The sequence below is a fragment of the Arvicola amphibius genome, chromosome 11, assembly GCF_903992535.2.
Source record: "Arvicola amphibius chromosome 11, mArvAmp1.2, whole genome shotgun sequence".
Lineage (NCBI taxonomy): Eukaryota > Metazoa > Chordata > Mammalia > Rodentia > Cricetidae > Arvicola > Arvicola amphibius.
Window position 1 is genome coordinate 68,523,641 of NC_052057.2, and position 26,689 is coordinate 68,550,329.

The 26,689-nt window shown below is 39.8% G+C and overlaps 1 protein-coding gene across 6 annotated transcripts in view; it reads left to right on the top strand.

The window, feature by feature from the left end:
- The window catches only part of Stau2 (staufen double-stranded RNA binding protein 2), a 207,730-nt gene that overhangs the window by 95,402 nt on the left and 85,639 nt on the right, over positions 1-26,689 (top strand). For all 6 annotated transcript variants that reach the window (XM_038347676.2, XM_038347678.2, XM_038347677.2 and 3 more), the window contains 2 exons: positions 18,892-19,051; positions 20,943-21,050. In XM_038347676.2, coding sequence (XP_038203604.1) covers positions 18,892-19,051; positions 20,943-21,050 — 268 coding nt within the window. The remainder of the gene's footprint in view (positions 1-18,891; positions 19,052-20,942; positions 21,051-26,689) is intronic.

A 26,689-nucleotide genomic window follows, 5' to 3' on the forward strand; every position in this document is an offset into this window, starting at 1 on the left:
TGGTGGACTAAGTCCTTTTTTTAGAAGAATATTTCAAATGACCCAAGTAGTAAGTATACTTAATAGGTTTAGTTGGTCCAATTAATTAGAAAACATGCTTTAAAATCCTGTTTCTTTTACTTTCAAAGAAAATTTGCACCTATTTGTTTGGTGGGCGTTTGTGTGCGTGCATACGCAACAGCGTGCTTGTGTGCGTGTGAGAGGACAACCTGGAGCATTGCTTCTCTCCACCAATGTCCTGGGGGTTGAATTCAAGGGCTCAGGCTCGGCATCAGCGCCTTTACCTGGGGCTCCATCCCTCCAGCCTACACGTGCTTCCTGTCCCAAGCAGCAAGACAAAAGCAGCTGGTGTAGGTGGAGCATCCACCACCCAAAAGCTGGAAATAGGAAGTGCTCCAAAATTTGAGACTTGTGAGAGACTTTAAAACTAATTATTTAGACAGGCACTTCAGTTGTCCACGGCCTACAGACGGGCTCTTTTTCCTCTGCCTGACAGGGGTCCACATCTCAGTCTCAGCCGAGTTGTTCCGCATCTCACCCATGCCTTGTGGAGCTCATGGGTCAGCTAGAGATTGGGCAGGGCTTGCACAGAATATGGGGCTCTCTGTCTGGTCTCATCTAGGATTCCCCCCTTCATGTCTTGTCAGTGTTCCAGATGTTAACTCTGTCCCCGGACTATGTTTTTCACTCTTTAGGGACTTGAAACAAGTTTGTTTTTGTATTCTATTCAGAGTTTTTAGTGTTCTGTAGGAGTTTTTTTTTTTTTTTTTCAGTCAGAGTTTAACTTGATCAGACTAGAAGCAATTTCTGTTCCCTTTACTTAAGTCCTGTTAGTATCCCACTGTGTGATTGAGTACTCCGTGATTATTTAACCCAACTTGTATTTCTGGACATTCGGTTGTTTCATGTTTGCTATAACAATGTTGTTGTTGTTGGTGGTGGTGGTGGTGGGGTATATGTGTAGTACTTTCATTTAGCATACTAATTAGGCAATTAAAGGATACAGATATATTTTACAGTAGATTAGAAAGTGAAAAAAGCTAGCTACGGTGGTGTCAGCTGTGGGAAGACAGAGTATAGTAAGGAATAGTATTACAACTTTAGAATAAGCTTAGAGAGAAGCCAGAGATCAGTGGTGCAGGCTGCTGAGCATGGGCAACAGAAGGAGCAGCGAGAGTGGGGTGGAGTAAGCGGAGTCAGAGATGTGACTAGGAGTAAAGTTTATGTAAGGCTTTGATCACTGCACCGCTGGCAGCTGATGGATTCTGGGAGACAGGGAATCACTGTCTTAAGTGGAGTTCTCACTGTTGAGCCTGCCAGGTCCTGGTGGACAGCTCCAAATGCAAGGTCACACAGACGCCCTGGTTAAACTCAGCAGGTTACAACCAAACCATCAGACAAGAGAACTGTGAGAGAGGTTTGTGGAGAAGAGAGAGTGGAGTAGTCCTCTTGAGCTACAGTGTGAGAGAGGTTTGTGGAGAAGAGAGGGTGGGGTCGTACTCTTGAGCTACAGTTCGAGTCTCTTAGTTGCATTTCAGACGCACTGCAGGTTCCCGGCAGAACTGAAGTCTGAGAGGAGCACGTTGGTTTCTAAAAGAGTGGTTGCAGGTCACCACATCACTCAGGCTGAGGATGAGGCTTTTTGAATGCTTGGAGCTTTTCAGCAGAGTTAGATGAAAACGATACCTTTGGTATTTTGATTTACATATATTTCTTTATAAATAAGGTTGAACATTTTATACATGTAAAGTCATTTGTATTTCCTTGGTGAACTGAATTTAAATCTTTTCTTATTTTTCTGCTCATTTAATAACTTTCTGACTGATTTGCAGTGGTGTGTGTGTGTGTATTTGTGTGTGTGCACTTGGAAGCTCATATGCATTTATGTACTTGGAAACCAAAGGACACCATTGTGTGTCCTGGAACTCACTCTGTAGACCAGGCTAACTTTGAACTCAGAGACCCACCTGCCACTGCCTCCCAAGTGCTGGGATTAAAGGTGTGCACCACCACTGCCTGGCAACTTTTCTTCTTCTTCTTCTTTTTTTAAAATGTGTATTTAGAGGTTTAGTTCAGGTCCTTTTGCAGTCTGACACATACCTCAGCCTCGGATTGCCAGACTGTAGGTTTGTTTATATATTTATTCATTTAGTTTTTATAATATATAGTTTTATATATTACATATAAACTATATATAAAATGTAGTTTTCACATGTGTTTGTAATGCATATTGATCATTGTTTGGCTTCACCTTTTCCTGTATCCCTACTACTCCCACTCTCTCTTCTCCACAAACCTCTCTCACAGTTCTCTTGTCTGATGGTTTTGGTTGTAAGCTGCTGAGTTTAACCAGAGCGTCTGTGTGACCTTGCATTTGGAGCTGTCCACTGGGACCTGGCAGGCTCAGCAGTGAGAACTCCACTTAAGACAATGATTCCCTGTCTCCCAGAATCCATCAGCTGCCAGTGGTTCAGCACTGAGTGCTGGGCCTTCCCCTTCCACGTCTACCACTGTTTTTAAATATTCTCATTTGCCTCCTGGTTGCAAGCAGGTTGAAAGCAAGTTTCAGAGATCACAGTCAGAGTTTAGAAGATGCATGTTGACCCCTTCCTCCTCTGCAGGGTCCTACATGCTTATCTCACTTTGAGTTAACCATTCTCTAAGACCTACCTGATTTGTGTTGCTCTAGCTGAGAACATGGCTGCTGTGAGTCTACTTTCCATTCTTGCCATTGTTCATCCACTCATCTCAGGATGATCAGCCAAGGCTGTGGAGCTGGTGTGCCTTCGTTTGAAAACTAGCTCCCACTATGCCAAGACACCCGGCGTCTGTTTTAGTTTCTGCAAGTGAAAACGGAAGCAGTAACAGCATTTACTGCTGAGAGCTGTTGGAAATATTAAGTGAGTTACTGAATGCCCAGTGCTGGATCTAGTAAACCACTTAGTTAATGTTAGCTGTTGCTCTCTCATTTAACATGTTTATTGGACTTCTTCTAAGTGCTAGGCATCCTGCTAGCTGCCAGACACTGGGCTGCAGCGAGTGCGACTTTCTGCTTTCCTTGTGTGAGCAGAAGTCACTCTTCTTGCATCTTTCCTAGAACATCACCTTGGAAGAGCATGTAGTCATTTCAACTTTCTCCTTAATTGAAGAGTTACGTGGTGTGTCATACAAGGTTTTCAAGAGTGGTCTGGCCTGCTTGACTTTGAGAAGTGAAAGGATATGCTGATTTGATTTTACTAGCATTGCATTTTGATAGAACAAGAAAGCAGTGACAAAGAAGATTAGGAGAATAGCCCTTCATCCACTTGACATTATCACGAGTTCATCAGCTCTCAAGTGTTTGGTTTCTGGCCGGAATTCCTTGCGCATAACTGGGGTGATTGGGCTTCCTGAGAGATCGCATGGCCATGCTCCTGTCACTCTCGATCACTGTTCTGGAGGGCGTTCTCAGAGTCCTGACTCTCAGGCTAGGATGCAGAAACGTTTCTCCAAAGGTCTCACAGAAGTTCCTTCTGTTGTAAATAAGATTATTTGTAAACCTTCCTTTTGTTCTCTTGAGTGATTTATAAAGGAGAAAAACAAAAACAGTAATAAGTGAGATTTGTTTGAGACTATTCTGCACTCCCACACACATCTCAGGTTTCCAGAGCTCTGCATCGCTTTCTCATGTACTGAAGGAAGCTTATACTCTCTGGACCCAAATGACTTACTAGTTTTGCTGGCATCCTGTTTTTTTAAGAACACATGGAGGGCTTTCTCCAAATCAATACAGACATTTTAATAGTGTTGGACTTGTTAGTTGTTTACACAGTCCACTTTAAAACAAAAGTAAATTATTTTTCCTTCTAATCCTGCCTAAGTCTGAATCAGTCTGTCATGTTGGTTTCTGTTAGTCTCTATTTAAGCAGTTCTAGAACTGATCTTACCAACATACCTGCTGCTGTCTGCTTGCTTTATCGTCTTTTTCTTTTCTTTTCTTTTCTTTTCTTTTCTCTTCTCTTCTTTTCTTTTCTCTTCTTTCTTTCTTTTTTTGCATGTTTTTTTCTCTTGCTGTAGTAAAAATAAGCAGCTCCAGCATTTAGCTTTTCTCTTTATTTCAGGTGAGATTTAGGTTCTTAGCAGTGATTCTGGGGCTGTATATTTAATTATCTTGGGTATTATTCTCATTATGGCTTTCTGCTTTTCCTCAGTTTGACTTTCCTGGGAGCTTATTACCCATTCATTTCCCAGGCTTTTTCTTGGCTTCAGTTACCATAAGTCTTGACTGAATTACCTTTATTTCTTTATGATTTATTGACATTCGGATGTTCTCTGTTCAAGATACATCTCTTCAAAGATAAACGAGTTGAAAGACTGCTACACTATGATTGACAGGCCACTGAAAGTTTATGTAGAACATAACTCCAAACATATAAATAAATGCTCTTATGACATAGGAAAGAGACTGTAAACCTTTTGACTTGCCGTCATTAAAAATATCTGGAGATGTATTTGGTGGTGTCTACTTTTTGAAATGGCACCCTCTGAGTTTGTCTGTGCATATCTCCCCACTGCCTGGTGTTTCGAAGTGTACTGACATTGTTGACTGACCCTTGCTCCCTGCAGAGGTCTGAAACTGTTTTTCTTGTTGTAGTGTGAGCAATGCTGGAGGTAGTCAGAGGGCAAACGTCCTGCTTTACCTAAGTCTGGCTCTCTGGTCCTCCTCTGCCTTCATTAACTGCATTTATCACTTCACTGACCCCACTCAACCACACTGCCTGCTTCCTGCTCCTCAGTTTCATTGGGCATGTTGCCCCACGTTTAAAATGGAAAGCTGGGGTTCTTGCCTCTAGGGTTGCATCCTTTCCTGGATCTCTTTAAGCAGATAGTATTGTGCCAGTGCCGTGGTCCCTGGTTCTTCTTGGAGCTAGTGGCTTATAACAGAAAGCACAGGAAGGCTGAAGCATCATGGAAACACTGTGGTGTATCTTAGCAGGCTAGTGGGGTAGCTGCCTAGGAGGAAGGAATGAGAGCAGCTGTGACTTCCTGAGCCTTTGGTGTTCTGTGTGCGTCACCTGCTGCTACAGGGCTGAACAGGCTAACCAATCTCTCCCATGCTTTCTTCTTACTGTGCCAACTCATGTAAATATCCTTCAGGGAATAAATATCAAGATATCTTGAGAGACTTATTCAGAATATCCTAAAAAGCTATTTTGTATGTAGATAAGAATGTGACACACCCAGTCTTATCCCTATTGTAAGAATAATTCATGGTAATCAGAGGTATAAATCATTAGCTTTTCAAGGCTCTAAGTATTCCTCAGCCCCTCCCTGTGGGGCAGCTCTCCTGCCAGACTGGATATTAACGTGCATCTTTTCCTAGTGGTCTATCACTTCCATGGTGCTGTGCTTTGCTTTGGGACACATGGCAGAAATAAAGAGGAGTTGGCGATGTTGAGCTCAGGGTTTGATTAATAGGAAAGCATGCCTTGATTATCTGTGTAATATAGGAAAATTAGTCCTGTGATACTCTGCAGGGCATTTGTGTAGAAAGTATTTTAATTTGTGATGTTTGAATATTATGTTTAGAACATTAGCTCAGGGTACTAATTAAAAATAGGGCTGTAAAGGAGAGTTTTGAAAGCTTCCAGTTCTTCACTTGTTACAGCAAGTTTCTTTTTACATTTTGTATGTAAGATCCAAATAGCTATGCATATCTTCTTTGCATTTGTTTGAAAACAAATACTTGAATCAGAAAATGTAACATGAGGGCCTGCTTATTGGGGTTTGTGTCCTGCCCAGTTCCCACAGCCGGTAAGCCTACAAAGAAAATCACACAGAGATCTCCATAAGATTATAAACTGATTGGCCCATTAGCTTGGGCTTCTTATTAGCTCTTGTAGCTTATATTAACCCATTATTCTTATCTATGTTAGCCATATGGCTCAGTACCTTTTTCAACGGGGTAAGGTCACATCCTGCTTCTTTGGTGGTCTGGACAGGACTGCCAAGGGAACTTCCTGCTTCCCAGAATACTCCTGTTCTCAAGCCCCTGCCTCTACTTCCTGTCTGGTTGGCCCACCTATACTTCCTGCCTGGCCAATCAGCGTTTCTTTAAAACATGATTGACAGAATACAGACAATTCTCCCTCACCACTTCCCCCTCTTTTTTTCTTTCTTCAACAAAGGGAAATAGCCATAGTCCATTTTTTGGGAATGTGAGCATAGTATTCCAGGCTACTTCCGGCTGGTTGAGGGTGCTGTTAATCTTATGGGGACCTAAAGAAAATTTAGAATTATGATCAAGTCCTGACTGGAGTATCCTGTGAGGCCTGATCATCCCAGGCAGCATCTCCCACACCAAGAAAATGTACTCTAAAGGAGATGTTTGATTTCAGTAAACTAGTGTGGATGGCAATAAAAAGCCCTAAACCAGCAGCTGTAGAAATTTGGAAGCTCTGAGGGTGATTACTGTCGTTCACCTGACAATCTTTGCATTGCTAAAATCTGACAGCTGACCTCTGGGATGCAATTCCAGTTAATACATTGTAAATTGTACTTCTATATTTAGTTTTTCTGTTTGGTTTTTGAGACAAAATTTCATATATATACCTGGCTGGCCTGAACTCAGAGATGCCCCCCTGCCTCTACCTCTCCAGCTGGGATTAAAGGCATGCATTACCAGGCCTGGCTCTCAAAAGCCACGTTAAAATCCCCACAGTTGCTATTAAAGCCTACATTTACTTCTAATGCTTGTGAGAATATGAAACAAAGTAATTACCCATTGGGCTAATTTTATTGCAGATGAGAAGATAAATGTATTTTATAAAACAGTTGATTAAATATACCTGTTCCTGGGCATATGCATTTTAATTATAACTTTTATAATGTGTTAGAGCTAACATTTTCTTACAGAAATATAGCTCAAAATTAAATATTGGGCAACAGTGGGAAAATGGAATTTAGTATGAAAATATTTGCTTCATGTTAACTTTTTTATGGATACTGCTAATGCAAAAGTTAATTCAAGCTGTAAAAACAATTAGCTGGGAAAATGCCAAGTAAATTTTTTATATTCCAATGAATAGCTATTAACTTACAAGTTATTGTTATCATTAAACTATATGCAGATGTACAACTTAGATTCACTTAGATTTCAATGAAAGAGACAAAATACTGCGAGTGTGTAATAAGTCTAATTACCATTCGGCTCGCCATCAAAGCACATTGATCTTGTTGTTACACCGCTGATGTAATGTCTCTGTGTTTCTTTGGGGAGTATTTGCCATGGGCAAACATCCAAAGTTGATAGTAAATTTTGATCAGCAAAAACACTGGAGGAGATGTCTGGGTTGGACATTGTAACAAAGCAATTTCTGGAGTTCATGTAAGCTTTAGAGGCGACACTCGACTTTCTTCCTGTATTCTAGCCGTCACTGAGGCAATTTATCCATGAAAAGATTAAAAAAAACCTTTAAAATATAATTTGATTATATTTTTATACTTCCCTCACATGAAAATTTTAAAACTTAAAACAAGTATTTATGAGGTTAACATTGTGGGGAAACAGAAGCATTTAAGCTATTTTCTAGAAATAGTTTCATAAGTGTTTTGTTACTGCAAAGGATTTGAGAGTTTTTTTTATACTAGTAATGCACAAAGAAAATCTTCAGAGAAGTGTTAACCAGAGATGGAATTGAATATTGGAAGAATTCGTGTAACTCATGAGCCATATCTTGGTATATTTCTTACTCATAAGTATCTGTTAGATTTTTGAGCAGGTCATATTTAGTAAATATATGGTAAAAACTTAAGATTGTATTTCTTTAAAACATTTCATAAAAGATTTTAAGGTACACAGTAGGTGTACATTTATTTCTGCATTTGAAAAGCTATCCCTAAATAAATGTACAGCTATGCTATGCTATTACACGAAAACTGAAGTGATTTCCACCGAGATGATCACTTGCATAAAATTGGGAAAGTCAGTCTTACTCCTGATTAGTCTTGACCTAAGGGTTCTTTTCCTGGGTCATCCATGTAGCAGAGGAATCCAGTTTATCCAACTCCAAATCTCAAAAGCTTTTCTCTACCAGTATTTATTTTCCAGTTTATAAGGTATTTGAGAAACATTTTTCAATTGCGTTTCCTAAAATGTGCAGTAATTTTTATTATACTCAAACTAAGAGCTCTAGTAGATTAAACAGGTGACTCAGAAAGAGCACAGATGCTTCCTAAGGCTCCCCGGGGTCCCCTAGATAATTGGGAGTCTCTACAAGACTCCCCGGGGTCCCCTAGATAACTGGGAGTCTCTACAAGGCTCCCCCACCAGACACTTAGAGAACACTGTAGTGTATTTCCTCTTGAGTACACTGTAGTTTGAACAATAAAAAGCATATGGGAAGACAAATTCATGAGTCTTATGTTTATGTTGGAAATGATACCATAAAAATCGAGTGCCCAGCACAAGAACTTAGAAAAGGAGTAACAAACAAGAACGGAAAAGAAGAGTGGAAATAAAAGATGACTACATAAAAAAGGTGGGAAAGATCTTTGAAATACATTTTATTTTTACTGAGACCTCTTACAGTGCGTAAATATGTAATCTAATAAGGGGAACAGATACGGATTTTAAGCACGTGTAGGCAGAATATGGGTTGCTAGTGGCATATGGACACTTCAGCTGTAAAGAGGTAAAGTTCTCAAGAACTTTAGGACCTCATTAACTCATGGTAAAAATAATCTTAGAACCTGGATGAACAGGGTGGTTTGGTAGAGAGAGAAATTTACCAGACCTACCTTGGAAGAAGATAAAGATTTAGATTTCTGTCAAATTTCTAGAAAACTAATTGGACAGGTAGTCACTCAGTATCCCCCACTATCCTGTAGAAAAGCAGTTCGCCTAGATGGTTTTTCCAAGAAGTTTTACTGAGTCTTTGTAAAACACGGAACAGATTGTTTTAAGGAACTGAAAATTACCATGGCAGCTGATTCTGCAGTACTAGTGTAGAAGGCAAGAGGATGTGCCTTTAGGTGACTGTTACTTATGGGTGTTAGTGGAAAGTCCTGCCTACAGTATCAGTATCAGTAAACAGAACCACAATGCTTTGGTTTCTTCTAGGCATGTAAATCTGTTTGGTTACTAGGCAGTGGGCAGTGAAGCTGACTCTGCTGAGAGGTGAAGGATGAAGTCAGTACTGTCTACACAGATGCTGCACTCGGGGCTTTTCCTTTATGTTCTGTTCTTGACTCTGTAAATGACTGGGTACTTTCTTGATATTGTAAAAATACACCCTATAGATGTATATATAGTTGTTCAAATTCTTGCTTTCTCTCTCTTCATCTTCCTTCCCTTTTCATCTAGCCCGGTAGCCGGTATTGTACTTACTAGAGATACAGCAGCCGTGTCCCAGTTAGTGAGGAACAAGTCAGGAATGTCCTCTGCTCACTGCTATTAGTGTTCTTTGGAAATCGAGGCCACTACAACTGAACTGTGGAAAGGGGGCAAGTTACAGTTTATAAACTCAGATTTAGAGAGGTGGACTAAGAGAGATGAGGAGAAACTGGGAGGTGGGGGAACTTCTCAGTCAACTTTTCAACATAGAATGTTCCCCTTTGGTAACTGGTGTCTTTCACATGACATTAGCTCAGAGAGATATTCTGAATTTGCCAGATCTCTTAAGTCTAGCTAGACTTGCGTGGTCTTTATATTCATGTGTAGCATGGCTTCAAAGTTTACAGCTCATGCTTGTGCAGTTAGTTCAGAAGTTGGACATCCCTCCCAGTGAGACCGGCTGCGCCCAGATGCCAGCTCGCATTAAGTGGTCCTGGGGAGGTTAGTTACCATCTCTGTTCCCTGCTCTCTTCATCTCCAAATGAACTGAGTTTGTGAGCACATGGATGACCTAAATGCTAGTGTCTCCTTTTGTGGTCGTGGTGGTTTATGTAGATGTGGTTTAGGGAGGGTGCTAGTGGTGTGTGCAGAGCAGTAGGCCTCTGAGAGGAGCATCCTCTGCCCTGCACAGTCCTCTCTGTGGAGGCGTTGCCGTGGCACAGGTTGACTGCTGTCTTCTCGGTCTCATATCCTGCACTCTCAGATTTCCATTTACCTTCAGTGCAGCCAAAGACTTGAAACTGTGATTGCTGCTATGCCATTTAATTCATCGCTTTGAAACACGCTATCCCAGAATTCCTTCCATGTCCTTTGTACTTGCTCCTAGGCACCCAGACATAACTAGGGGAGTCCCACAGACAGAACAGGAGCAGTGTCCTCATGCCTCTTTTAAAACTGCTTTTCGGCTTGCTTGTGGATCTTTTCAAATCAGTCTTAATATTTGAATTCCTTAAAAATTAAAACCCAGACCCCATAAAAGACATATTTTCAAATTTTATAGATGTCAAGAAAGAACTATCTAGACATTTTATATATGTGCAAGTTTGAAACTGTGCCAAGACTACTTTACAGCCTTATGATAAGACTTGTTATTTTTCTGTTGCAAGGGAGAGAATTTGGGTTAGAGCTGCCAGAAGTGTTCAAAGAGTAAAATAATCAAAATGTCATTTGAATTCTGAGTTTTGGCTTTTAGAATTTTTAAATCATGGGTTCTGCAAATATTTTACAGATAAGTAGTAAACTGAGATAGAATTCTGGGCTAAGTCACATTCTGTTTTCAGTCTGAATTATAAATAAACAGAACCCAAGCCTCTCCCAGTCAGATCAGAAGATAACACTTTAATGTGCTTTGGACATAAACCTGTAGAGAAGATAGGAATGTCTAAGCTGTATTGAAATTTATGAGTAACATTGTCAAATGAAATGAGGTAATTATTTTTCAATTTTTTAAGTCCGAATGTTGTTTGGAATGTATCTTTCTCACCTTGTAAAAATGATATCTAGCAACGTGAGATGCTGGAAAATAAAGTAGGGAGGACAGATGGGGTTTTTGTTGTTTAGAAAGATAGCATAAAGGAGTTGAGAAAGAAGGCTTTGAATGAAGTCACTTTAGGGAGGACAGCAAGATTATATGGTGCAGAAGATTGCTATAGTAACACATGTGAAGGTAGTTTGCCTTTGCTTAAAAACTGTTTTAGGATGTAAAGTATTAATTGACAGGACTCATGTATCCTTTCTTGATTGTTATATTGCCTCATATGTCTTACAGATAGGGCAGATCTGAAGACTTCTTGTGTATCTAAGGAAAAGGAAGCTTTTTAATTTACAGTGTTTTGTGTTTATCGCCCCCCCCCCACCCCATCCACACCAAGTAGGGCACAATGAGGCATGGAAAAGAAGCCTTGTAAGTGGCTTTTGGACAATCTAGGTTGTTTGACAGTATGGCTCTGACTGCCATCATTTTCATGTTGCACCATTTGATTGTCTGTTTGAAGTTCATGCTGTGGAACCTCTAGAAGTCACTGTGGAATGCTATTTGTGACTGCATCTCTTGGTGTTCGTTCATTGAGAACCTTTGCATTAGCTTTTCTGGCCACTAAGGACATGGTTGAATTAAACAAAAATGGCCAGAGCTGGAAGATAATAAGGCAGAGTTTTAGGAACTCTGTTTCTTTATTATCTGTTTGTTTGTTGTGCATGTGTGTGGGTGTGGGTGTGACAGGAGCTCATGCTATAACACACGTGAATCAGAAGTTTTTCCCCCTTTCAGCATTCAAGTGCTATGGAATGAGCTAAGTCTTCAGGCTTGGTTGCAAGCACCTTTACCCACTGGGCCATCTTGTTTGCCTTAAGGAATTCTTCAAGATTTCCTGGAACCTCTAAAGTTAGACTTGAATTGATTCTCAACAACTCTATTGGGGAAAGTTGTTACCTCTCAAAGTGAGCTTCAGGACCTTTCCTGTGACACCGGCTAATGTAAGGATTAAACAGATCCACAGAATGTAGCCAGTGTGCAGTAAGGAGTGGTTATATCCCCTCATTTGATGCAGTTGCATGTTGGCCAAGACTGTCTTGTGCAAGGATAACCTAGAACATTGGCTCCGAGACAGTGGACGAGGCCATCAAGGCAACTCAGCGACTTCTACTTCAGAGACTACTTTAGAAGTCCAGGATTGGAGTATAGATTTTTTAAAAACTGTTTTTTTAATTATTTATTTTTATTTCATGTGTCTTTGTTGTTTTTTGTCTGCGTGCATGTCTATATGAGGGTGTTAGATGCCCTGTAACTGGAGTTGCAGATAGTTATGAGCTGCCCTGTGCATGCTGAGAATTGAACCCCGGTCCTCTAGAAGAGCAGCCAGTGCTCTTAACCACTGAGTCATCTCCCCAGCCCATGGAGTGTAGATTTTAATTAGGACAGAAAATGATTCTGATGAAAAAAGCAGAGCCACACTGTGGAGGCTGTGGGTGGGAAGAGCCCATTTAATTCTTGCACAGTGGGGTTTTTCATGGTTCATCTCTTAACAGTAGTCAACAGTGTGGGAATCTAGGCTTTAAGCACAGACTTCTTACTGCTTAGTTACATATATTCTAATTTGTTGAAATAAATGCATCATATATTGAATGTTCATTATCAAAATTGAGCTTACTCTTTGAAAAAAATACAAACAGGAGAAGGAACGTTATTAAGTAGACCATACCACCTTTGAAAGTTAATAAGCTTTGAGTGTTTCTTTACCAAAGGAAATAAGTATTTAGAGGCAAGGACCTCTATACAGAGTATTCTGTTTGATGAAGCATTCTTTGTCATCTCTCTTGTAGTGCAGTCTGGATGCCATTAATCAGAGTGCTCTGGCTAATCTTAATTGTCATGGTGCTCTGAGGCGATGTGATGTGTAAGATATTCAAACCATGTGGGGTATATTACTAAGAATTTTTGTTAAGCCAGAGGATGAAGGGAACTGGAATGAAACAAGTCAGGCATCAGGTCTTGGTATTTCCTGTTGTTACTACTAGAATATTTTACTTTTTATGTAAAAATGCAATATACTTAATTTTCCCTCTGATATTTATATGGTATGGTTTATATATATATATATATATATATGTATCAAAATGCATGCCTATACACATACATAAAGCCATATTTGATGGCCCAAAGGAAGAGGCCCCAAGGGATCTTTAGTGTGCAATTAATATTTTGGTCAGAAAAATCAGCAGATTGTTTCAGTATGGTTATGTGTTATGACATCATATTCCAGTAAAGTTATAATGAACAGAAATTTTGTTTGTCTCTGTGGCAAACCAAAATGAGTTTTGTAATTGTCAGCAGACCTTAGTGATTATGGTGGCGCCCACTCCCTCTACTGTAGTTAAAGGTCTTCGCATTCCAGTTGTGGTCCTCTGTTTTCAGGAGTTTATAATTAATTGTAAGCTTTGGCTCTACGGGGAAAGTTTGCCATGTAAGATCAGTTCAGGGGTTAATTTCGGATTTCAGGTGCTGTATCTTCAAGTTTTATAGAACCAAATTAAATCTGTGCAGTTCCATGGAGGTGGGTGATGGTAAAGATGGTGTATGTGCATCATTCATATAGTCTGTTGGAATCTTTAAATCTGTGCAGTTCCATGGAGGTGGGTGATGGTAAAGATGGTGTATGTGCATCATTTGTGTAGTCTGTTGGAATCTTTGGATGAAAGAGATGAGTAGTAAGCTGGAGAGAACTGTGCTTTCAGTATCCTGTTTAGTTACTGTAATCAAAGGACAAAAGATTGCATTTTTCAATTCTTTTTAGTCTTTGGATGTTAAAAATAGTAATTTACTATCATTGTTTTTTCTTTAACTTTTTTATGTTTACTAATTTAAAAATAAGGATACTTATATTCACTTATAATACCTTATTTTAAAAATATGTGTAATAGAAAACTGTGAGCCATAAGAATAGATGTTTAGAGTTTAAAACAGTGACTTTTTCTGCTGCCATGCTCTAGATTTCTCCAGTCCCTTAGACACTGTTGATTGTCTGTGTCCCTAACATTGTATTGTAATTCTTCTCTGGCTCTGACCCTCTTTTATCCTGTCCTCTGTCATCTATCTGTTGTTTCCCCTGCACTTTGATCACAGGCATTAATCAGAGTCCAGCCTGAGGCTCTCTCCAGGTGCCTTTGCATGAATCCTTTCCGGGTGTTTATCCGCTCACACAGTCTCAATTATTGCCTTACTAATCTGTGTCTTCGGTACCAGTCATGACCTTCAGTAAACCTTCATTGATTTAGTCCCGTATGCCCAGTAAACTTTAACATTGTGGACTCTCTCCAGTTTTACTCAAGACAGTCTGAAGAATACCACTACTTGGTATTTAATAATCCTTTAGACTATGTTGTGACTTCAAGTTGGGGTTATAACTCAGTGGTAGAGTCCTTGTCTACCATATGCAGACCCTTGGGTTCAACCTGTAGCATGGCAGGAAGCAAAAGCAGGACCTCAGTTGGACTTTGGTTTAGAAATATTTTCCAGCACTTTGATAATTTTTTAAATTAATTTTTAGCATTACAATTACATATCATTATTCCATCAAAATTGATCCTGTTCACAGTGCTGAGTCATTCAATTTAGTGATCATATCATTTAGTCTTAGTTTTACTTTGTCTGTTACTGAGGGTGTCATCAGTCTCTTGTTCTTTAACACAACTTTTCCACATTATGAACCTGTGCTTATTGGTCTTTCTGTTAGCTCTGAATCTCACAGGGTCCTTATTTTTCTTGATGTTTGAATGCCATTTATGTTGAATATTCCCAAATTTTATCTTCACCTTAGAACTTTTCCTTAGAGTCCAGACTCATCAATATGATTGCTCACGTGACATATCTGCTGGAGGTCTGATCTCCCTAACAGCTTCACTTTGCAAAGCTGAGCTGCAGGGTCCCTTGCAGTGTTTAGTATTCTTCTAGATCTCTAGGGTGACTGACCAGGTCTTAGATTTCAGAGGCAGCCCTTAGATAATCCCATCTTTATTTTCAAAACTCATACAGAATTTGGGGACTTCTTGTTTCTTCTACTATGATACCCAAGTTAAGGCACTGTCTGTCCCTTACTGAGGCTGATTATCATAGCTGGGCTGTTGGAGCTCCCTTGCTTCTGCTGCCCTTCTCCTTCAGTCTGCCCTCAACATAGGAGATGATCTTCCAAGATGTAATTTTAGATGATGTCCCTTTCTGCTCACACTGGCTGTCCATTGCTCTTAGGATTGAAGTAGAATCTTTAAACTGACTTTAAGGAAGACCTGCAGAATCGGGTTGTCTCTTCCCCTTGACTTTCCTTCTGTACCCCTGCAGCTCTAGCCACATAGGTCTCCTTAGTTACTCGAGCATGTCTCCGGGCCTCAGATTTGGTGATCTGAGTACCTCAGATGCACTGTCCCCTATTCCTGCATGGTTTGGTTCCTCCCTTTTTTCAGGTCTTTACAAAACTGTCCTTTTCTCAGTGAAGCCTTCCTAGCCACCTTATATAAACTACTGCCTGATACTTCTGAACCCGTCCCTATTTTTTACAGGTAATTTTTAACACACTAGGTATTCTACATACATGTCTTACTGTTTGTCTTCTCTACTGTGTTTGTTTTTACAGTATCCTTTCATAAAAGACATTTTATAAGTAATTGCTGAGTTGATAGATTTTATCATCTATCCTAATTTTTAAAATTTCTTCTAAGCTGGTGGTGGTGGTGTACATCTTTAATCCCCTTGGGAGGCAGAGGCAGGTGGATCTCTGTGAGTTCCAGGACAGCCTAGTCTACAGAGTGAGTTTCAGGACAGTCAGGGCTATACAGAGAAACCCAATCTAGAAAAACAAATAAAAGAAATGAATGTGAAATATATCCTAGATGTGTTCTTTCTTCTTTTGGTCTTTTACCCCTCGATTAGTAGCAGCTTCCCAGTCACCCTGCTCCCTCAGCTTCACTACACCCTGGCTGGGCTGTCAATCATGAGTATAGTTTGTGATGCTACTTCTGATGCAGTCTAGAAATGATGTTGTCTAGGGGTCTTGATGGTGTTCATTTTCTCTGCCAGCTAAAGAATTAAAAAGCAGGAAGAAATCTGAAGCAGAACAAGTAGAAACAGAGGGATCTCATGCCCTGCAGACAGAATCAGCAGTTAAAAATGGTGTTTAGTTGGCGGTGGTGGCACATGCCTTTAATCCCAGCACTCAGTAGGCAGAGGCAGGCGGATCTCTGAATTTGAGGCCAGCTTGGTCTACAGAGTGAATTCCAGGACAGCCAAGGCTACACAGAGAAACCCTGTCTCAAAAAAACAAACAAACAAACAAACAAAAAAACCAAAAAAAAAAACAAAAGAAAAAAGAAATGTCTGTCTTTATTAGGAAGAAGGAAACACACACATGCAGACATACATAGACCCTCTGCAAAGCAGAGGGAAACTCAGAAAGCTGGAAAATCCAGTTCCTTCTTGAAGAGTCTTCCTCCCTGCTGTAGAGGTGGTCAGTTTGAAGACAGAAAGGATGGTTGATTGGCCTAAAACTGTTGTGTGGCAGGTCCTGCCCAGACCATGAACTTGCTGAGCCAGTCTATCCTCAGGGGCCACTGGGAGGCTATAAAAGCTGCCAGGCTTTTGTCTCAGGTTGAGGAAGAAGCTGACCACCTGAAAACTGGCTACCTTTATTACCTAGCCATGACCTCCCTTCCTCCCTTTGCCTACCAGGGAGTCTAACTCTTAATCTCTAACGTCCTATGTAAGAATTAACTTAAATACTTCTCAGCACCACATCAGAGAAATACGCACCACCCTGCAGTAAGAAACCAGACTAGAAGGAGGAGGAGAATAGGAAACTCTCATATCCTGTTGAGACTGTAGGTTAGTATATTCATTATGGAAAACAGCATAGAGATCCCTCAAAAACAGCAACGTCAAAACCAACAAAACACACCAAGCTTAGAAATAGAGCTGCTGCATGATCCAACTGTCTCTGTGGAGCTGATTCTAAAGAGACATTTACAGTCACACGCTTACAGCAGTGTTCATGGGGGCAAGATTTGGAATCAGCCCAGGTATCCATCAGTGGATGAATAGCTAAAGAAAGTATGAATAACAATGGAATGTAGCTCACTCATAAAATGATTGAAATTGTTTCATATGCAGCAACATGGGTGGAGCTGGTGGACATTGTGTTAAGTGAAATAAATCAGGCGTAGAAGGAAAAGCTCTGCATGCCTCACATGCATCAGGAAGCTAATAATTTGATCTTGAGAAATGTAGGGAGTAGAGTAGTAGTTACCAGAATCTGAAAAGGGTGTTGGGCAAGAGAGAATGGGGAGAAGATATTTAATGGGGTTCATCGGGTTGGAGGAATGATTTATATGTTCTATGTGGTATAGCAGAATAACTGGAGGTAACAAAAGCTAAGTTAATATTTCAAACAGAAAACATTTTGAACATTCCCAGCACAAAGAAATGGTGCATGCCCGTTACCTTAATTTTATCGTTGTGCACTGTATACATATGAAATGTCACTGCCTTCTGAAATATGTACAGGTGCTGTGGCCAGTTTAAAGTGAACATTTAAAATTGAATTGGCATAACTTCTTTAGTTTTTGTTATGTCAATATTATGTCTTTATTAGTTTTTATCATACTAAGCCGTCCCTCTGCCCCCATAGTTCTAGTACGGCCACTATTTACTACAAGCCCAGTAATAATGCATGCCGCCACCTAAATGCGCTCACTTGTCTCCAGTTTCTGCAGTGCCTGTCTGTTCTCAGTAGCAGACTATTCAGTTCTCATCTATCAAAACTAAAACTTCATTAGAAAATCTTCCATGATATAGTTGAATAATTTTTATTCCATTCATTTTTGTTTAATGTTACATTTCTCTTGGAAGTCAGTGTACAGTATTATGTATAGATATATATTGATTCACATTTTACCTTAGAAATATATCGGGACATTTCATCTGTGTTTTAGTAAATAAAGCTTGCATGAAGATCAGAGAGTAAAACAGCTGCACTGGTCAGCCTTACAAACCAGGCAGCAATGACCCATACCTTTAATCCCGGCAGTCACACTAGTTTGCCATAGAAACCAGGAGGTAGTGGTGCACGCCTTTAATCCAGCACTCGAGAGGAATATAAGGCGGGAGGAGACAGCTCTCACAGTCTCATTCTGAGGTTCCTGGAGGCAGGATCACCATTTCAGACTGAGGTAGAGGTAAGAGCCAGTGGCTGGCTGTTTTACTCTCTGAACTTCAGGCAAGCTTTATTTATTAAAATACTAATAAAATATCACTACAGAAATATATTCTTGTGGTTAATATTGTATTAGGGTTAATAAGAGAATATGCCGCACTTTCCATAGTTGTGACGTTTTAAGTGAAATAACCTTGCGGTCACCATGGTTATGCACTCACTGAGCCCCGCCCACTGTAGCTGGTTGTGTTTTACTCGTTCACTCTCTGCAAAGCACTCTGGGCTCTTTGGGGAGTTGTCACCCAGCTCCCAAATAAATCACACATAGTCTCATTTTTTCTTATGAATACCTGCCTTAACTTGACTTGTTTCTTGCCAGATATTCTTAAATTATCCTGCCTGCGTTTTACCTCTGGGCTTTTACCTTTCTCTGTTTCTGTATATCTTTTCTTTCCTTCTTATTCCATGTCTGGCTGTGTGTCTGAGTGGCTGGCTCTTCCTTTTCTCACTCCTTGAACCTCTCTTGCTTCCCGATCCCTCTTTTTCTCCTATTTATTCTTCCTGTCTGCCAGCCCCGCCTATCCTTTCTCCTGCTTTGCTATTGACTGTTCAGCTCTTTATTAGACCAATCAGGTGTTTTAGACAGGCAGAGTAACACAGCTTCACAGAGCTAAACAAATGCAACATAAAAGAATGCAACACGTCTTTGTATTTTAAACAAATTTTTAAATATTTTAAACAAATGTTCCACAGCATAAACAAATGTAACATGCCTGAAAATAACATTCCACAACAACTAATGCTTGTGTTCTCTTTTTATAGATATCATTGCCCAATGCCGAAGATTTTTTATGTTCAGTTGACTGTAGGAAATAATGAATTCTTTGGTGAAGGGAAGACTCGACAAGCTGCCAGACATAATGCTGCAATGAAAGCCCTTCAAGCACTGCAGAATGAACCTATTCCAGAAAAGTCTTCCCAGGTGTGGCTCTGCCGAGTGTGACAGTCTCTTTCCTGTGCTTTCCCCTGGAGGTTACTGAGCAGACAAACTAATTGTATAATAAAAGCAATAATTTGTTCAGCTAGGGAAGGATCATGATAGTTTTCTTTCACATGTCCATTACTGCATTAAACTCATGAATTCCTTTTGGGAAGACCTCGGTTCACCAGTGGAAGTCACTTGCGAGGCAGCATAAGATTTAGGCACCAGGTGTATGAGGATGGAATATAACATTCATTTGCCTTACATTTAATGCAGCCTTGTATTGGGCAAAGATTACATTATGTTCACCTGAGATCAAGGAATGTAGGCAAAGGCCACAACAGATTTTAGTAGTTCAGGAAGTAGAATGCAGGGCCTTGTGCTTTCAAGACAGGTGCTCTCCCAGATGAGCCCCAGCCCCAGCCTGTGGTCAAGGAACGTAAAGAGGAGGAGATTGTTTGAGAATTTGGAGTCCTACTTTAGTTTGCAAATTAGAATGCTAAGGCTATTCTTGGGCACTTTTATCCATTCTTAAGTTTTCATCTGCTTCCTCCATTGACTTTATATCTCTAGTTCAGGCATTTCCAGCAGAATAGCCAGCCTCGTGTTCCTTTCTGCTGAGTTATTCAAACCTTACAGTTCGGCCCCTAGATTATCTTTTCTCCAGACATGGTGGTCTGTCTTTGAAATTTGTTATAATCGTGGGCAAGCATGTTTCTCTGCTGGTGTAACTGTTCATGGTAACTGTTAATCATTTCTAATTAGATCCTAAGCTTCTTTTTTTTCTAATAATTTTTTATTACTTTATAAATAATACCATTCAAAATTTCTACTTCCTCCCCTTCCACTTCCCTCTGGCTCTCCCACTCACCCTCCTCCCTCCCTCTCCAGTCCTAAGAGAGGGCAGGGTATCCTGCCCTGTGGGAAGTCCAAGCCCCCCCAGCCCCATCCAGGCTTAGGAAGGTATAGATCCTAAGCTGCTTCTATTTTTTTTAAAGATTTATTTATTTATTATGTATACAGTATTCTGCCTGCATGTATGCCTGCAGGCCAGAAGATGGTACCAGATCTCATTACAGATGGTTGTGAGCCACCATGTGGTTGCTGGGAATTGAACTCAGGACCTCTGGAAGAGCAATCTGTGCTCTTAACCTCAGAGCCATCTCTTAGATGTGAGGGCAATCTGGCTGCTACATCTGTCACCCCACTGATCACCAGGGTTGATTCGGCTGATCTGTCTGGCTGGGCGGGGGTCTCCTTCCTCCCTCACCGCTCCATGTGTGTCCCTCTGAAGCTGCACGCTTGGTCGAAGAGGACGACCTTCCCCGAATAGAGGAGGACCAGTTTTCAGTCAAGTAGCTGCACTCCCCTGCTAGAACCTCCAAACAAACTCTCAAGATCCCAAGCTTCTTGATAGCAAGACCTGTCCCTTTATTCCCTTATCTCACACACACACATTGTTTAGCACAGACTTCTAGAAGCATGTACTGCATAAGAGAGTAAGTGAATGGTCTAGTCCAGACACGGTGCCGCTGTTGTGGTTTGCATCCTGTACTCTGTCCGCTATGTACGCCCATAGTCATGCTAGAGCAGTTGGGTGATGAGGCTGGTGCACAGCTCTGCAGTAAAAGAATTGGGTCTAAAGAATATGTGGTTGGGGAGAAGACTTTCAAACTTAGCTTTAGCTGCGTCTGCTCCAAGCTAAATGAAACAAAATCCAGAAGGCTGGCAGCCATAGCCCTTGACTTGTGATAATTCCAGGAGAATCCACTGTGTGTCCATATCTGCTCTTTTAGACTCTTTAGCTCAACCCGCCTGATTGCAGAACAGTAGGAAAGTTACTGTGATGGCGAGACCCAATGCTACCATGTTTTTCTTTGTGTGTGCTTAGAATGGTGAATCAGGAAAAGAAATGGATGATGACAAAGATGCAAATAAATCTGAAATAAGCTTAGTGTTTGAAATTGCTCTGAAGAGAAATATGCCCGTCAGTTTTGAGGTATGTGTTCATGAGCTTTTCTATGATTATTAAGCAAATTAAACAATGTCCTAGATTGTCTCAGGCATGCACATGCTTCTTGTGTTAAGATCCATTACCCTGAAATGATTTATGCCCTGGAGAAATGGAAATTAGCGTAATGCTATGAATATTGTGGGTTTCCTTGTCTTTTCTATACTAGGCTGTCTTTATACATGGCATTTCAGTTTTGACCTTAAAATTTGTTTTCTGCTCGTAATTTCTGTTAATCTATAGATAGGATTTAGTGTTTTATTTACTTATCATTAATTTTATATTATTCAAGTTATGAGTCATTTTAGTGTTTAGTGATGCTATGCTAACATCCAATTCCTTTTAACTGTATGGAGGTCAAAACCTGTTTTCAGGGAGACGCTGGCAATCATACCTAGGACCTTGCCAAATATTAAGTATGTGCTCTAGGACTTAGTTCCAAAAAGTCTTCACATTAACTGACAGATCACTAAAAAAATTATATAGATTTCTGTAACTAAATATGCACAAACTAAATATTTATAAGGGTGGTTAAAACTTTTAAAAAGAGAAAAACCTTAAAAATAATTTTATAATGTCTTCCATATTAAAAATCACTAACTTTGAGGTTCATATGGGAACAGTAGGCAAGAATGGGGAAATAAGCTCAAATTGTGGAGAGACTTCTCCTTCATGTTTTATCGCATTTATCTTCTGGGGAACTCCTGCATTGCACTCATTGGAAGGAACACTGGGCTGAGAAACAGCTTTTTTCTGGATCATAACTCTGACACCGGGCTTCTTGGCCTGTAGCGGGTAGATAGTAGGGAAATCAGGAAGACAGGAGGGGAAAGTACTTGACAGACTGAGTCCAACAAGAAGTCACTGGGAAAACTTGTGAAGCCTACCAAAGCATCCAGCACATACCTAAAACTCATTGGCGTGTGGGGTCTTTTAAAAACTAAAGTAAATAGAAAGACAATTTTATATCATAAAAGTCCTTTGTACATCTGTATGTTATGGCCTAGAGTACTGATGTTCATACTGATGATCTAATGTGACAATGAAAGGTTAAATACCCGGATTCCCCATTGAGTCCGTAAGTTGCTTTTTGAATGTGTATGGTGCCTGTGTGTGTACATGCACATATGTTCTCAGCCTGGAGGCTGGCACAGGGGAAATCATGCTATGCCTTTTAGGGCGGAGTAAGGGCTGGAGCCAAAACTCAGAAATGAACCAGGGACCTTTCTATACCTTAATTTTTGGGAAAAGGTCTTTTACTGGACCCAGTGAGTGCCAGAGATCTGCCTGTTTCCATCTCACTCTGTATGGGTTTACAGATGTGTGCAGCAGTGCCTGGTTCTTACATGCGTGCTGGAGGTCTGAACGTAGGTCCTCATGCTTGCTCAGCAGGCAGCCTCCTAGCAAAGCTATCCCCCAGTAAATTACTTTTATAATTAATAAGTGTGTGCATCAGAATGGTAAAAAATGAACAGTTGGTGTTTAAATTAGTAAACTTAAGTTACTTGGGAAGCATACTTATAACTACTTCCTTTCTCTGCTAATGTTGGGTTATTAAGATGCCACATTGTTTTTAATTGCTTTTCCTAGTAGTACTCCAATATTAGAATATAAAATTTCAGTTGAGCGGTAAACCAAATGCTATATTTTCCTCAGGTCAGAATTTTAAAGGAAACTAGGATTTTGAGTATTCAGTACTTGAAATCCATCTTTTCTCTACATGATGATATAAATTAGACGTAAGAACATATTGAATAGTTCTGAAATATTCCTAGTTGAAAGTTCCATAATTCTTTACAGTGAAAAATGCATAATTGTATGGTTTATCAGTGTACCATCTAAGATCTAAGATCATATCTCCAGAATTCCCAAGAGTTTAAATTTCCTTATGAAAATAGTGAGGTCGCTAACAGAAGGTTAATTTTTATCCTTTTTATGTTTTTGAAAGTCTGTCACAGGAGGATGCTTTATAGCTTAATGGTGTTTGAAATATTTAAATACATGTAAACATAGACTAAAATGCTATATAATTTTTCTTTTCCATTATGATCTTACAGAACCATAATCATATATGCAGTACTATAAAATAGGTCATTGTATGATGAGACTTCATCTTTGAAATGATAAGACATCAACTTTGACCTCTGGTGTCTTACCTGATAGAGGACATTATATAAATAACATCACTACATATATATTAGTGATGTTATTTTCACTCTAGGTGGCTTATCTAGTTTAGCATCATAGCTAATATGGCATGTTCTATGCTCTTAGCTTTGTGTTCTGTAAGACATGGGGAACCATGACTGTAAATTACATGCTTGTTGCAATCATATCATATTTCATTTGTATTTTAATTGATTAAGGTTACCTGAAGATCAGTACGCAAAGTAGCCACAATAGTCAGCCATACAGGCCAGGCAGTGGTGGCACACACCTTTAATCCCAGCAGCCACACTAGTTAGCCATAGAGGCCAGGTGGGTGGTGCACGCCTTTAATCCTAGCAGTAGAGAGGAATATAAATGGGGAATGAGACAGGAACTCATGCTCTTTCAGTCTGAAGATTTCATAGAGGTAACTGCTCTCTAGTGGCTTAACTACTTTGCTTTTCTGATCTTCAGGTTGAACCCCAATATCTATCTCTGGGTTTTTTAATATTCATGTTACATTTGGTGTCCAACGTTTGAGATCTGAATTCATGAAAGTGCCATTTGCCTGTGATCTTTTAGCCACCAGCACAGGCCAGAGCTGCACACGGGGCTCCAACCCCACCTCACTAGACTTTCTTTACTTAGGGTTTTCCTGTTGTAGCCTCTCTGAAACAGTCTCCAGCTGCCACCCAAATTCCAGAAGCACCTGGACTCCAAATGCCACAGGATTCACCTGCCCTAAACTGGCTGATTCTGCCTTTAGGCAGGTCCTCACCACAATTGCTTTTCCAAACAATCCATGTGCATTCTTTAGACACCCCCCACCCCCCTGGACTCCACCAAGGGTTGCAGGCTCTCCTTGAATCCCCTTCTGGGCTGCTGCCAAACTAGGTCGCTGCCTTGAAATCCAGTCAAGCCTTTACTGTTCTACCCAATAGCAATAAGCCTCATATCTTCATCAATATCGTCAGTGGATTTGGTAAGACAATTGGGAATTCTTAAAGGGAGGAATTAGCTAAAAGGAGAGTTTTTCCCAAATTAAAAAAAATGGGAAAAACTGTACAATGAATGGATTTGGATCTCTTTATGATAATGTGCTAGACAGTTTGAAAATGCAACAATTAAGTGAGAAGACATCTAATTTAGGTGGAATTTATGTAATGTCAATTGTAAACATTATCAGCTTTATCATTTTTGTCTTATCACTGAAACGGTTAATCTGAGTGCTAAGATACAGGCCTTAGAAAAACCTAATAAAGCAGACCACAGAGTTATTCAAATCTAGACAGAGGAATTTAATGGAGAACCAATCTCAGCATTGCATTATAAAAATAGAGAGGAACAGCCTAAGGTTTTCAGATAGCCAACCTTAATATATCCAGTAACTTTACAGGAATTGCCAAATGGTAGTCTCTGTTACAGCTAACTGGATTCCTGTGCCAGTGTTAGGTTTAAATTGATTCAAGGAAGCATACATTCACCTTCTGTGAAACAAGTGTTAAACTTGTGGTAAGTTTATAGTAGAATTATCCCTAAAGACTGAATAGAATTGCTTACAGTTGTTTTAGAGACTGCTACACAATTATAATGGAGTACCTGGTTCAAAGAAGAGGCTAAGATTTTGGAATAACAGAGTAAAGCTAGAAGTAGGGCAATCTCCCAAAATCAAAATTTCGGAGAAGGAGATTATGCTCCTATAGAAAGGCAAACTGTATATGATGACTACATCCTGGATCTATGCCACACAGCAGCTTTGAATGCTTGGGACAGAACTGGAGAACTAGTAAAGAAAGCTGAGTAATTTATTAAAGTTATACGGGGCCCAAAGCAAGCCTTTACAGATTTCTTACAAAGACTGACTTCAGCTGTGAATAGAATGATACAAATTCAGAAGCTAGACAAGCAATAATTGAATCTCTGGCTTTTGAAAAATGCCAGTTCTCTATGCAAAAGGATAATTAGGCCATTAAAGGCAAGGTCAGTACCTTTAGAGGAATGGATTCAAGATACAATTAATATTAAATCTCATGGCCATAATGATGCATTGAAAGGAGGAGTGATTTCCAGAGCTTCGAGGAAAAATAGAAATGTCAAATGTTATAATTGTGGCAAACAGGGTCACTTTAAAAGGGATTGTAGACAGGGCATTTCTAGAAACATTTTTTTTTCCTAAGAATAATCCATTCAGATTGCCTTTCCCTTCTGGATTATGTGGAAGGTGTGGCAAAGGCAGGCATTTTACTAATGAATGTCCGTCAAGGAAAAATATGGTAATTCTTTGCCACTGGGAAACTCCATGAGGGACCTTTCACAGACCCCTATGCCAAATCCGGTTCAATCATTTCCTGCCATCATAAAGGAAACTCTCTTCCAGAACAATTAAAGAACCTAATATTAAGAAACCATACTACTCTGGATAATGCAACAACTATAGAAGAGAGAACAAAAAATTTAGGAGAAATCATAAAGTGAGTATTTTGACAAACTTCTATAAATGAACAAAGATCAAAACTAAAAATGGAAATAAGTGATTTTGTCCTTGAAGGTTAGACAAAGGTATGGATAGTTTCATCAGAATCTTGGCACCCAAATTGACCTCTTCAGGACATAAATGTTCAATTTTTAGTGATTGAAACTTTATCTCAGGTAAAGCACAGTGCAAGATAGGTCGAATGTATAGGGCCAAAAGGAAAGAGAGGAATATTAAAACCATATGTGGCTAACAAAGCAATGAATTTTTGGGGACATGATTTCTTACAGCATTGGAATACTCAGATTAACATTATGCCAATCTTAGAAAGAAACCACAAATTAATGTATGTTTCTGGGAATGATAGTACAAGATATTATAAAGAACAGCCACTGGCCATTCTGATTGTATAAGAACAGAGCACAGAAGCTGCTGATATTTCAAAGACACCAACAGCCCTACCTTTAAAATGGTTGGCAGACAAACCTGTATGGATTAAGCAATGACCTTTAATAATTGAGAAACTACAGGCTTTAGAATAGCTGATACAGGAGCAACTAGATGCTCAGCATATTGAAGAATTCCAACCAGCCCTTGGAATTTTCCTGCATTTGTTTAAAAAAAAATCTGGAAAATGAAGAATGGTAACAGATCTAAGAGCTGTTAATAAGGTGATTCAGCCAATGGGCTCTCTACAGTCTGGCATTCCTTTGCCTTCTTTATTGCTATAAGGATGGCCTCTTATAGTTATTGATTTAAAAGATTGTTTCTTCACTATACCTTTGCAAGAAAAGGACAGAAAAATTATTATGCCTACTCATAATAATTCTCAGCTTGCTAAGAGAGACCAATGGAAGGTTCTCCCACAGGGAATGTTAAATAACCCCATTTTGTAAGTCAGCCATTGGAAATGATACTTAAACAGTTTCCTGAATCTATAGTTTACCATTACATCAATGACATTTTGCTATCTGTTTCAAATATAGATACTTTAGAAAAAAATGAA